Source organism: Lichenostomus cassidix, chromosome 5 (assembly GCF_008360975.1).
Source record: "Lichenostomus cassidix isolate B80296 chromosome 5, HeHo_3.0, whole genome shotgun sequence".
In the NCBI taxonomy this organism is placed as follows: domain Eukaryota; kingdom Metazoa; phylum Chordata; class Aves; order Passeriformes; family Meliphagidae; genus Lichenostomus; species Lichenostomus cassidix.
In genome coordinates, this window is record NC_139486.1 from 14,760,583 (window position 1) to 14,774,624 (window position 14,042).

Sequence of the window (14,042 nt, forward strand, 5' to 3'; positions counted from 1 at the left end):
ATGAAATCAGAAACTTCATCCCTGCAAAATGCACTTGTCCTAGGTTACAATCTAGATGTATTCAGTATTCTATTACCACCAGCTGTGGGGCATGAGTTGTTACCTCCTGCTATAACTCACCCCTGATAACAGTCAATGGGCCATCAAGAAACCACTGCATGACTCATGGACTTATCTCATCCTATTGTGAGATGCTCCACCCAGCAGGGAGGAGCCAAGCATTCCCACCTGGATATAACCTGGCCTTGGAACTGCCCAAGTCAGCCCTGTCTACTGGGTTTCCAGAGGACAAGAGCTACCACTGGACCTTCAGGTGGAGACCAGACCTTCACAGGATCATTGTTTCAACCTAACTACTTCATTTGGACTGCTGCCACCACCCTAACAGGGTGTCAGGTTGTATCTGACTTTGTCAGTGCTTTTCCTTGTATTATTGCACTTATTTTTTTAATTTTCCTATTAAATTTTAATCCTGACTTGTCATCTCCCACTGGTTTGTTTTCAAACTAATACAGCACTATATTATCAAAAGTGAACATTTGCCAATATTCTGTCGAGCAATTTTATAATAATATTAGGCTTACACAATTAAATTATATTTTGTCCAAACATACATCACTTCAAACTAAGACTCATTAATTTTATCTGCTTATACTTTAATTAGTAAATGTGCTACTGCCCACATAAAACACATAATTAATTAGGAAGATATATATTAGAAGTTACCTGACTCAAGTTGCTGAGCCAGAAAATAAAAATTAGGACCCACCAGAACTAAGATTAGATAGCCAGTGAGGATTTTAACCAGCACATATGTAAATTTACATGATCATACAGTCCAAAAAACCTCACTTATTATTTTCTCACAAGTTTTCAGTCTTAGTGAGTCCTCAAAAGGTGACACTCATTCATGAGAGTCTATTCAATTGTACCTCTCACTGTACAAGAAGTTTCAAATTCTTCTCTGAGTGATTTCTGTCAGATGCTTATAGTTTTGGATATCAATTTTTATCATCATTCAACTTAGCTTCTGTTTCAAGGAAACATTATTTTCTAGGTTTTTGTTGGTTTGGGTTTTTTTTTAATTTTAGTATGTGTATATTTAGCACTAGGCTGGACTTCCTGAGCAAAAGAAATACTAAAAGTACAGCTAAACATATCTGTGATTGAATGCATTTACCACCAGACATTCCTGTGTCTGTATCTCTTAATATCTCCTGATAGAGCTGATTCATTTTCCTATGAAAACAGTTAAGTATTGGGTCAGTTTACTAAGGAGAAGTTGAATCTACAGCACAGCAGACATTAGGCCAACTTGAGAAGTGTGTTCTCTCGTAAGTACACAGAACATTCAAATTCTTATCCAGAACTAAATGTAGGACATCCTAAGCCTCCTCTTTCTCCAAAAATGTTTTCATTCCCTTGGTATATCCTCTTGGCTTCTGATGCTATGCAGTTCAGGGACTTTCTGAACCAGCAAAGCATCCAGATCATTGTATTTGATCAGATACCTACTTTCAAATACTCTGCTCTTAAGGTATTCATTTGGGAATGGTACATTGAGACTTGAAACTGTGTCTCTTACACTCCACTCTCCTGCCTTAAGACAAAGGTGCACACTGGTTTGTGTGAGCCTTTTTCTGTCCTTTTGTATTTAAACAAAAGATATCCGTTTTATGTGACAGCTAGAAAAACTTTTGAAATTCAGAAAAGTTTTATGTGAGATAAAAAATATGTCTAACCAAACTCTGCACCTAACTGCTTTGAGAATATTAATCAATTCATTTTCCCAAAATCCTTGTGGGACAGCCAATAATTGGAATTTCTACAGATTGCTAAAAATATTTACAACACATGAACTAATTTTCTGGGTTTAAAGCCAGATACAGAGGAACACAGTGATTAGGGTGAAAGAAAATGAGGTTTTGAGCACACCTAGTTTTTGAAACTATGTAGCACTCCATGACATTTTATGTTCTCAAGATATATGCCCCATTTACTTTACAGACAGCTGAAATGTCAGCATGTCTACTCATCAAACTGTTGACTTTGAAATGGTGCACTTTGAAATAAGTGACCCCCTAATGATCACCTGTAAAAAGTCTGAAGTACTGTATTATTAAGAGAAGGTATTAAAGACAGGGACAGAGGGCAAAGGGATTTGGTATCTTAAAGTACTATTCCTGTGAAACACTTACTCAACACAGCCCATCTGCATTCACAGCTTGCCTTTCAACCTTTTCCACAGAAAAAAAAATGCAGGTTTAAAAGCAATAGGTCACTATGCAAGCTTGAGCTCAATCTAGAAAACAATTTATCTTGTGCAGCGAAGATGGTAGAATTCCAGCAGAAAAAAAAAATCAAGTACACAAGCAGCTAAATGAATACCCTGAGAACTTCTTCTAATGTTAGTTAAATTTTTGAGTGCTTTATTTTACAATTTAGGAACTTTATTAACTTAAAATTGTGAGTAAAGATGGGGAGATGTTTTGGGGTTTTTTTTTTCAAAGCCTGAAAATACAGAAATGGAAAAATTGTTAATATAAATATTTAATGCACCAAAAAAGACTAACACTATTGTTTCCTGTTTATACCTGGCAAACCAATATAAGGTGTTTCCTCTTTCCTATCTTAGCTTCCAGTTGTAGTTTCTGTCACATCCTATTATATTCTTGCGGTAGCTGGTTCCTTTCCTTTCTCCATTCTGCCTTGGCTAAGAATGCAAATCTCTGCTAGCAAAGACAAGTCTCAGTTTGAGCACACAAAATTACATCTAGTCCAATGACAGTAATTTAGAACTACAAGTTAGAGTCTAAAAGGAATCTGCAGGGAATTTGCTGCTAGGCTTTACAGAGGTTTGGGTGAGTATATGGTACAATGATTTTCTGTGACTTATGTTTTTATCACAGGAGCAAACAAATGCATCTTTGATTTTGTTCTTGAAAAATGTTGAACAGTATAGGCTGATGTTTAAAGGAAACAGCATGAGGGAGATGCTTAGCATTGAATTCTTGAATTTTTTTAATAGCTAAGGTAAGGCAAAGAAGGCAGCATTAATAACAAGCAGTAGTACCAGTACATCATAAGCCTCAAGATTCATAGTGAAATTGTTACATAATGATACATAACCATATATAAGCACACAAAAAGAAGGAAAATTAAAAACTAAGTCATCTAAAAATACTTATTCTATTTCTCCAACTACAGGCAGCTAAATCACTGTGACTGTAGTTATTACATATCAAAGGCACTAACCTTCACTTTGTCCCATTCCACCCTCCGCATAATGTACCAGCTCAATGCAAATATGTGCAAGAGAAACAACGTGAAAGACTAATTAGAAGGTAATGCCATCTTAGAAACACTTATAATTGCATACATCACATTTCTACCCTGCTATTTTAGCATTTCAAAATCTGTGTGCAGAAGTGCAATAAATATAGGCTTAATTTTACATTGCTCTTTTGAGTTCCCTTGAAAATATCAGCCCTAGGCTCAGTTTAACCTCTTGTCAACAACTTACATGCTCATCTTTCGGCACTGACTCTCCTTATTTCCGTTGTTCTTTTGGTCAGCTGAGTTAAATAAGTTGCGAGAAGAACTAGGAGGGAAGGCAGCATTCCCACTGTTACCAGCAGAATGAGTCCGAAATGAATCATCTGAAATGAAGAGCTGCAGCTTAGACAAAGAATTTTGGTTGAAAAAAGTACACAGAGAGTAAACAGAATGAGCTGTTTTTCCTGTGGCAATAGCGGCATATTTCCTATGGCACAAATCCAAAATTTTAAAGGAATGGCTTCAACTTAACATTTCTTCAAGTATTTTTATGAAAAAAAACCATTAAATAATTGGAATATACACTTTGGAAGAAAATATTAATACATTTAATATATGAAAAGAGCGTAATTCATTGGGCCAATCTTCAGCTGCTTAAAATTTAGCTATTTAATTGTCTAGTGTCTATTGGTAGAGAATGGAAAGACAGGTTTCTCTACAAAGCCATTAATCTCAATCTTATCTTTAATCATCCAAATTCTTTAATATTTAGTGGACAGAACTGCAAACAGTTTCTTTCCCTTAATTCAGTAGAAGTTATAGATAAAATTCATTTTCCTCATGTAAAATAGGTGGGGAAAAACTGCAAACCCAACCTTTTTGTGATATCTGAAATTCCAACCAAGACACGACAAACTCACTTTATTTTTACTGTTTGTAAACTTAACTTTCAACAAAGGCATAAGGAAAAAAAAATCTGAAAAATACACTAATTATATTAGCACTTAAATGCTCAAATGTATTGAATACCTATTATTTTGCTTTCCTTAGGAGAATGATATCTTAAGAGTATGCCTGTCTAATTGGGCCCATAAATTCAACACCCACACAAAAAAACTGAAATAAAATACAGTATAATAACCTACTTACCAGTAAAGGACAACATACAACTCTTTCCCATTCCTGACACTGAAGATGTATATCCTGTAGCAGAACTTTTACTTAAAAAAAAAAAAAAAAAAACCAGAACAAAACCAAGTCGGTTATTTCTGAAAGTGTTCCTCTCAATTGTATCATCCTGCAGTTTAATAGAATTGGAGGTTGGTTCTGAGTGTATATGAAAAACTTAAATGAGAAAGTTATGCTGGAATTTCTTTAAGACATGTACAAAATTAGATTTAGCAATTAATATTGAACATTATTTTTAATATATAATAAAGGTGACATATATTAACTTAAAATGAATTCCTAATCATTTGTATGCTTCAGCATGCCTGAGATGGTATTTCATCCCTCAGTTAATCAATTAAACAGAAAGCTGAAAATGTAAGTCACAATTCAGTGATCACATCACTTCTTTCATTGATTCATGAGGATAATTTTATAACAGCTGTCTATTAGTAAACATTTGCCTGTGAGGAAAGCAATGAAGATTATAAAGATACTTAGGGCACTTGTCTATGTTGCTGTATTTTGGATGCAGTACTTGAGTACTGAAAGATTGGCTTCGAACCAGCTTGGATTTTTTTTCTTCTTTGCCTAAAATTATAAAGAACATTTTTTTAATATGAATATTGGACTTCCTCAATAATTAAGAACACTTTGAAATGTATTTTTCTGTCAACCTATGGTAGATGACAGAACTGATTTAAATACTTCAATAAACCCCCCCTTAGGTCATTATTTATATACTACAGAATAAAACAAAACTAAAAACCATAGAAAATACATTCGGTTCTAGAAGAGAAATCTTTTCCTCTGTCAGTAAGTGAAACTTAGGCCACAGATGACAACAGCAGCTTTGATGGGGTTTAACCTGATGATGTGAGATCAAAGTGTTCCAGGTGAGTTTTTGAACAGTTCTTACCTGCTGATGTACCAGAAGAGCTTCCAGTAACAGAGAGATTGATACTTTTTGCCAGCACTGATGATGTTTTACTGTCTCTACCTACAAAAAAAAAAAAAAAGAGTCCTCTATAATCCCTTCCCTCTTAAAACTTAAATTTATATATGAGAGTACATAACATGTCACAGTCCTGGAGCAAAGAGTAATAATGTCTAATTAATATCTAATCCAGTGCCACTAGAACTTCAGAAATACCACAGACAAGTGCTTACACTATATCCCAAAATTAAAAATAACAGAGAGCTAAAACTGTAATGTATTTTATTAATAAGGACAAAATAAAACATTATATATAAGCCAGTTTTCATAAATAACTTCAGAAAAATACACAAATTTTATTTCCAATTTCTAAAACTGTTTACTGTATTAAGTGTCTCTTTTCTGCTTCTTTCTCTAATACCTTTGTAGAAGAGTAAAGCATGCATGAACAACATGTACACAATTAAACTTACGTTTCTTTTCAAACATTTTATCATTAATATTTGTAGATCTTCCTTCATTTTTCTGCTTCTCTTTTTCTAATTGTTCCTAAAAGAATGAATAATTTGCTTAGATATTACTCAGGTGAAAGTAAATAATGACAGTTCATTTCTACTCTCTCCTGCTAGTAGAACAACCCCTGATGAATATCCAGAGAACCAATTAAAGAGTCAGAATGAAATCAGGGTACATATCTGATTTAAAAATCAGTCTGAAGAAAGCTCAGCATTGAAGTTCACATCTATAACTTATTATTAAAATTATGCCTGGCCTTTAAGGTTTTTTATATTTAAAAAGATACAGAAATTGGTAGCTGGCAATGTAAAAATTTTCTGTTACACAGACACTTCCAGGGAAAAAAAAGGGGAATATTTTTATTTCATACATACAATTCGACAAAAATGTTTTTCTTGAATTTTATTGGGTGTCACATATACTCAAACCTTATAAAGATCTAAAATTAACATCTACAGTTGATAAATCCTTATGCAAAACAAAATCAACTATGTAAAACTGTTCAGGTTCACAGAGTTTATTTGCCCTTCTGTAATTACACCTTGCCTGAAAGTATCTTCCATTTGGTGAATAGATAACACTCGAGCTTCAAAAAACTACATAGTTTTAGCTTATTTTCTGTACCATTTTCATAATAAAAAGTGTTAACTGAACCATAATTGTTCTAGTTTTTTCATGAAGTTCTAATTACTACCCAATTAAAAAAAAAGAGAGGAAATTAATTCAGGTCAGGGTTGCTGGAATATAGTTTCTACAAAGTCAGTTACTAAAATTAAGGCAACTTATTAAAATATTCAGTATTAAAATCTTTAGCAGTCAGATGCATTGAAGTGGGCTGAATGGCTCTTCATCTGTTTGGGACTGCAACATGTCAATTTGCTGTGCCCATCTCAGGTCCCCAAAAGCATGCCTCTCACAGACAATGCTTAATGAGGCCTTTGTGGTACAGAAAGGCTGCACATATCAGTGGTCTCTATCATAAAAATTCAGCTGTTCTTCTAAAGTATAGCTGTAGAAACAGGGTAAAAATTGATGTCATCACACAATACACAGCAACGCAGAGCATGCTGGAGGCTATTTTGCACCCCTCAAATGCTTTCACTATAAAAGCATTAATTGTATCTACCCAAAGAGTGCTAGAGCTTAGTTCAAGACTTTGAATGTGTGTATGCAGGTCCTGAGAACAAAGCTGAACCACTGGCTTAGACAAAATGGGAAGTCTGTGGGTCAGGTAAATTTGCTCATACTGCCCTGCAACACCTATTGACATCAAAGTGGACCACAAACGTAGGAAACAATGACATTTTTGGGATTCTCTTGAATCAGTTCTAGTTCACTACAAAGAAGTTAATTTACTACAAGTCAGAGGAACCACGTTAATGATATCAGGATCTTCTAGATGCTATCAGCTGCTCAGCTTCCCCCACCTCAGGCTGGAGGGAGGCAGCAGAACAGGGGACTGCAGCACTCTAATCTGGGCTTAGTGGAGATGCAGTATGTGGTGAAAATGTAAGCTCTGTGCTGAACTGCCTACTGCAGCTTTTGCTTTTCTCTTTTTTCTGGCTAACAGGAAAGTCTGTAACACAGAGCATCCTTCAGCTTCCTTAGGAGGAAAGAAGTTATAGCATTCATTTCTTTGCCTCGGGAAGATGTTTGTGAAATCTGAGGTGTTTCATAAATCAGTTTATAATGTTATACATGGCATTTCTCAATAAATGAAGTTTGCCTTTCTAATAGATACAGTAAAATTTAGATGGTAAAGAAAAATAAGTTACATGTTAACTTGAAGAACTTAACCCTATTGTAACGTGAAACCACACACAGATTATGAGCCTGTCAGGTCTCTCCACAGTATGCATTTCCTCTACCTTAAAATTATTGCCTTGTTAATATTTAGCTACAAACTACTTAAAAAATAATGACAGTGTACTGATAAAATATACCATTTCCAAAAGAAGATGCTCTTGTCTCTCTTTTTCTTGATCCAATAAATCATTTTCATAAAATCTTTTCTGAAACTTCAAAATAAAATTAATAAAAATAAAAGATCACTACATGAAAATGGAAACTAAAAGTAGTTGATAAATATTAAAGTTAGCAAGTACTTACAGCATCTACGGAGATCTCCATTCTGTCCAATTCTAACACTGTCTATAAAGAAAATTAAAATGTTATTTATTATTACTTGATGGCATGCTACAATTTAAAATAAAAAATTGTCTTTTCTTCCTAAATATTTGAAGCCTCTGCTTTTATTTTTATGCTACAAATGCAGTTAAAAAGTGTCAGAGAGTGTTCTCAGAGCCCTGCTGAGACTCACAATGAATAGCATCACAGACTATTTGTATGGAACTCAAAACACACTCAAGGAAGCACCAAAGCAAGAATAGCTATAGCACAGGCTTGGGAACCAGGACTGCACAAAAAACAAGTCAGGAATCTGTGTATAACTCAGAAGGCTCCAAAGAGGTGTTCACCCAGTCTCTCCTGCAGACTGGCCCTGTAAGGAAGCCACCCACTTGAGCTATTTCACTTCATGGTTTCTAAATCTGAGACTAAGCACAGGCATCTTAAAGATGCACTTTTTGAATATTCACATTACAAACACATTTGTAGCATTTCAAAATCCTGCAAATGCTTTTTCTGTATATTGTAAAATATATAGATTAACAAGATCTCTATCTCAAAGACCTGATCAGTTTTACTAAGATCAACATTTAATCCTATCTCTAGTCATCTGCTATTTTTTCATAAATGGTCATTGAGCCAAAATCTGAATTTCAATCACTACAAAATAACTGCCATATAAGTAACCAAGGAAACACCAGTGCTCCTAAATTTCACAGAATGTACTATGCTACATCATCTTTTAATTCTTCAAAATTACGTAACAGACAATGGAATTTTTTAATTTCCTGTTCTTACACTGAGAAAATCAACAGAAAGCATAACTTTAGTCATCTTAAATTTCAGTGATAATCCCAAGATAAAGTGCTGCTGAAAAAGAAAAATGCTTACTCTTTTTACAATAGTCAGGACATCTTTGTCTTTCTCTTGACACAGAAGTTTCCTTATACATAATTCCAACTGCTGAAGTAAATGCTTATCAGTGGGAATCTTCAGAGTAGATTTAACTTTTGGCAACAAACAGCATAGCTTCATTCTACAAAAAAAAAGAAAATCAAACAACCCTGATACACACCTTTTGATGCAGATGTTTAATAAATATTATTAATTTCTCAAGGTATTGCATGCTAACATTTGACACAAAATAATTAGGTTAGAAGGTCTTATTTTTCAGAAGTGAATGTTGCTTATGCTGTTTCCAGACACACTGTTTTCAAAAACTTCTCCACAGATCAGGACTACAGTCCATAAACACTTCTTTGGTTTGTTTTTGGATTTTTTTTTAATCCAGGAAACAGGCAGACCTCTGGATTTTCCAAGTGATCTGCACACCTAACGTTATCAGTTACCAAAAATATCCTGGAAATATGGTCCATTGGTACAAAGGAGCCCAAGTCTCACCCAAAATCATGTTACTGCAACTCCATACAATTGCAAGGATGAAAATATATCAGATAAGACTAGGAGGATTTAACTATTTACTCTGTCCTGAAAGATGAAAGCCCTTCTTTCCCCTTTCTTCCTGTTTCTGCCTGGAGGCTGCCCCTGCTTGTGCTGTTCAACAATGCCAAGTGTCAGGTCCTGCCCTAGGGTCACAACAACCCCACAGCACCACAGGCTGGGGGCAGAGTGGCTGGAAAGCTGCCTCATGGAAAAGGACCTGGGGTGCCATTTGACAGCAGCTGAACATGAGCCAGCTGTGCCCAGGTGGCCAACAAGGCCAATGGCATCCTGGCCTGGATCAGCAATAGTCTGGCCAGCAGGACCAGGGCAGGGATTGTCCCCCTGTGCTGAGCACTGGTGAGGCCAAACCTCAAATCCTGTGTTCAGTTCTGGGCCCCTCAGGACAAGAAAGACATCGAGGGGCTGGAATGTGTCTAGAGAAGGCAATGGAGCTGGTGAAGGGTCTGGAGCACAAAGTCTCAAGAGGAGCAGCTGAGGTACCTGGGGGTGTTTAGGCTGGAGAAAATGAGGCTCAGGGGAGACTTTATTCTCTCTACAACCACCTGAAAGTTTGTTTTGCTGGGTTTGGTATCTCCTCCCAAATAACAAGTCACAGGACAAGAGGAAATGGTCTTTAGTTGCTCCAGGGGAAGCATAGATTGGATATTAGGAACAAGTTGCTCATCAAAAGGTTTGTCAAGCACTGGAACAGGCTGCCCAGGTCAGTGATGGAGTAACCATCCCTAGAGGTATTGAACAGATGTGTAGATGTGGTGCTTAGGGACACGGTTTAATGGTTGACTTAGTAGGATAATGGTTGGAGCTGATGATCTTAAAGGCCTTTTCCAACCTAAACAATTTTATTATTTATTCCCTTGATTCCTAGATATTGTTTCTAAACCGTTTATATAAAAATGTGCTCACTGCTTTTTATGTCATTAACAACAAAATACTCTGCAGATTAAATTAAAAATATTTCATTCTACTGAGGAAATAAAAATTCCTTCATTTGATCAGACTGTAATAGGATGTAATAGTGACTATATATATTTATATAGAAATAGATTAAAGGAAGCACCAAGAACAATACATGGTGATATTCTCTGTTGTACTCAGGAAAAACTGGCTTTGGATCAGAGACAATCCTTTGCCAGACATGGTAATTCTGTGATTATAAAATTTTTTTTTAAATTTCTCATATGAACTCATCTTGCCATTTTCATACCTTCAAAATATTTTAACCATCACAATTTCCCATTACCAAGAGTTACACCACACTGCAGAAATTCAGAATATCATCTCCCTAAGTCTGTTTTAAAACCATCAGCTAACAACATTTAACCTGCAAACTTCACTGAGGACAGTGCATTTCTTTTGTACAAAAACAATCCAGAAAATAATTAAGACAAAATTAATTTTAATGTCAGCTAAAGGATTGCAAGTTAGTTCAAGCTTCCATTAAATTTTAATATGGTATCAATAGAGCTTTTAATTAAAATATTTGTTAAAAGCAATAAACCACTTCAGATTATATAGAAATTTAGTTTATTGTTTTAATACAATCCTCTTAATTTAAAATGACATGAGACATGAATGTTAGTCTATATGCACAAAATGGCTTAATTTTTAGGAACCTGCTGAGTTGAGATGTAGTTATACTAAAGACAGCGTCTATGTAAACAGTTTCACTTGGTAATAAAGTTTGTGGTGAAGCTTCTTGAGTGCATACATGTATGTGCAAATTATGTTTACATGAATCTCTGTGCAGCATTAGTATTAGATCTTCAGATATGTTAATGATGACAACATGAATGACACAAATCAGTAACAAAACCAAAAGCATGAAATCACACAAAATATGTGACCAAAAAAAAATCTACTTTTCTAATGGTAGTAACTGCCAGGTCCCTATCTGTTTAGAAAACAAAGAAAAGACAGTCACTACAAAAATAACAGAAAAAACACTGTATAAAAATGAGTAACAGATCAAATTCCCTAATATTATTCTATTGTTTTTCAATTTCCTTAATAATGAAGTAGATATACTTTTCCATTTTCCAGGTAAAACCTGTTCTAACTCGTTTAGTTCAGACCACTGAAAGAATTGCTTCAGTGTTTTACTTTACATATAGTAACAATGACATGGATGGAAATTAATGGAGATTGAAGGTTTGTTTCTCTCTCTATACTCATGAAATAGCATATTACTTTCTTCCCGTCTATTGCTAGCTCCTCTGCCTCACTGTTCCTTTCACTCCCAAACCCCAATGCTTTTGCTCAGTCTCTCAAACATTCAGAACTGACCTGCTTTTGTGATTTTCTAACATCATTCCCACACTCCCCTACACCTTTAATAATGGTCATTCTGAAGGCTCTTTACCTTTTTACTCAAGTCCCTTTATTTAAACAAAACATAAAACTTCTAACAATATTTTCTAATGTATTATTTAAAGCTTTTTTTCCTGTAAACTGCTAAATATTCTTCATACCTGACATTTGCCACTGGGTCATGTGTAAGTTCAAGCACAGGTAAAAAGAAGTATTTACAGAAGAATGATTTTGAAAACAGTTCCATAATGAATTCACAAGTATCTAAAAAGCGAAGTCTGTTCCAGTAACTTTTTCCTTGGCCCAGTTCTGAAAAACAAAAATTTGCAGATATTATCTGTCAAGTTTTCAATGTCAGAAAACATTTCCCAGGTTGACCTTTGACTTGAAGATGATAATCACAGGCATAAAAAGGCACAACTGCTCAGCCTATCTCAATTCTTTCTTTTAGTGAAAAACTTACATTTGGAGTTCAATTAATTCTGTCAGCGAGCACTTGATAAAGCAAAAATAGTAAGTGAACTATGTGTAATTTTGTGTTAAACAAAGACCTGTATGCTTTCCAAACCATGTCACAGGAGTATCAAAATTACTGTGCAAACATTAAGGGATGCTAATGGGAACTGTTAAAATTTCTAAACTGTCTTTAAAACACATAGCATACACCAAAATGTCAACTGATTAATAAATGAATTTCTGAGATTTATTCACTACTTATGCTGAAGCCTCTAGAGAATTTTAGCTCCACAGAGGAACTCTGCTTTGTATATTGCTGCACCAACAGCTTAGTAATTTTGGGTACCAAAAGTAGGGCTGGAGGGTCTTGGCATATTATGAATTTCCTGCCTTGACTCTTCCCTAGTCCCTTTTTATAAGCTTCAGATATATTCCTCACATATGCACAGTACATTCTCCTGGTGATAATAGGAGCAACTGAATGTCTTCCAAGTGTAATTCCTCCATCCAATGACGGAAGGAAATTACACTGAATAAATATAACTATACACAGATATTCAATCAAAAGTAACTTCTATTTCTAAGTAATCAAGTAAAAATCATCTTACGTTCAATCAGTTTCTGAATAACCTCGTGTCTCTGTTCTTGTTTGCGATTGTAGCGTAAATAAACGCAGAGAGTCCGAGCAGCTGCTTTTTGGACTGGCAGGACGTTCTTGAAAGAAATTAAGGCAACACAATCAAACATAGCTGAAAGAATATGACTAAAAACTAGTAAAAATTCTAGAATTAGAAAAAATAGCTAAAATACAGCCTAACTTTATAAACTTTTGAATAATTGTCATCATGTACGGAAGAATTAAGAAGTTTGGCCAATTCATGAGACATCTACTTCTTTATTCCTTCTGCCCAACTTGTAGATTCAACTGTTTTATAAGCACCTTAGAATATTCCATGTTTGCAAGGTACCTTCTGTATTGCAGGTATTGGAAATAAAACTTACAACATCTTCTCTTACCATAGTTTGCTTCTTGAATTAACTCCATAAAATTTAAGACTAGTAGCTCTAAAAGATAGTTTGGTTTAGAAATACAGTGTTCTTTCATCAAGAACAAACGCAATGTAATGTATGCAATCAGGAGGAAGAAAGCATATGTCAGAGGAAAAAGTTTTGGTTTAACTAGAAACAAACTGATAATGAGTGCAAGGAAAGGAAAGTCTTGGGTAGAAGGAAAACTGTCAATCCAAATTTTGTTCCTCAAATGGGGGCAAGTTTTCAGCGAAAATGCTCAGACTTACAGAAAAAACCCTTTCATATGATATACCATATGAAAGGGACAGCACTTCAAGATTAATATAACACAGGAAGTACTATACATAGCAAATATCCAGAGGCCATTTCTCTAACTCTCATAAACAAACAAAAACAAATGAGAAAGCAACAGGTTGGCTCACATTTGTCAAAATGATTGTTAACATTCTGTGAAGAAAACGGTAATAGATCTGATCACTTGATATGATATGAGGGAGACATGCATATTTTTGCAGTAACTTCTCATGAGTTCTCCATTTCAAAGAAGTCGCTGCTCTCTGTTCTGCTGTTGTTAATGCAGGAATCAAGTCAGGAATAGACAGTAACTAGAAACAGAAATATAAACATTAATTTTACATTTTCTAGCTGCGTGTCTTGCTACTACGCTTAAAAAGCATATCACAACAATGTAAGAAGGGAAGACTAATCCAAAAGCTATTCCAGTACCTAACTAAATACACTTTCATCTCCAACCCCTTCT

General features: G+C 35.0%; 1 protein-coding gene across 3 annotated transcripts in view; it reads right to left on the minus strand.

The window, feature by feature from the left end:
* PPP4R4 (protein phosphatase 4 regulatory subunit 4) overlaps positions 1–14,042 on the minus strand; it is a 64,659-nt gene that overhangs the window by 2,296 nt on the left and 48,321 nt on the right. For 2 of the 3 annotated variants that reach the window (XM_085061487.1, XM_085061489.1), the window contains 11 exons: positions 13,705–13,887; positions 12,859–12,964; positions 11,956–12,103; positions 8,915–9,059; positions 8,006–8,047; positions 7,840–7,914; positions 5,854–5,929; positions 5,363–5,443; positions 4,941–5,034; positions 4,426–4,496; positions 3,524–3,659 (listed from right to left, as the gene is read on the minus strand). In XM_085061487.1, coding sequence (XP_084917613.1) covers positions 3,524–3,659; positions 4,426–4,496; positions 4,941–5,034; positions 5,363–5,443; positions 5,854–5,929; positions 7,840–7,914; positions 8,006–8,047; positions 8,915–9,059; positions 11,956–12,103; positions 12,859–12,964; positions 13,705–13,887 — 1,157 coding nt within the window. The remainder of the gene's footprint in view (positions 1–3,523; positions 3,660–4,425; positions 4,497–4,940; positions 5,035–5,362; positions 5,444–5,853; positions 5,930–7,839; positions 7,915–8,005; positions 8,048–8,914; positions 9,060–11,955; positions 12,104–12,858; positions 12,965–13,704; positions 13,888–14,042) is intronic. The other variant, XM_085061488.1, reaches the window with a different exon arrangement.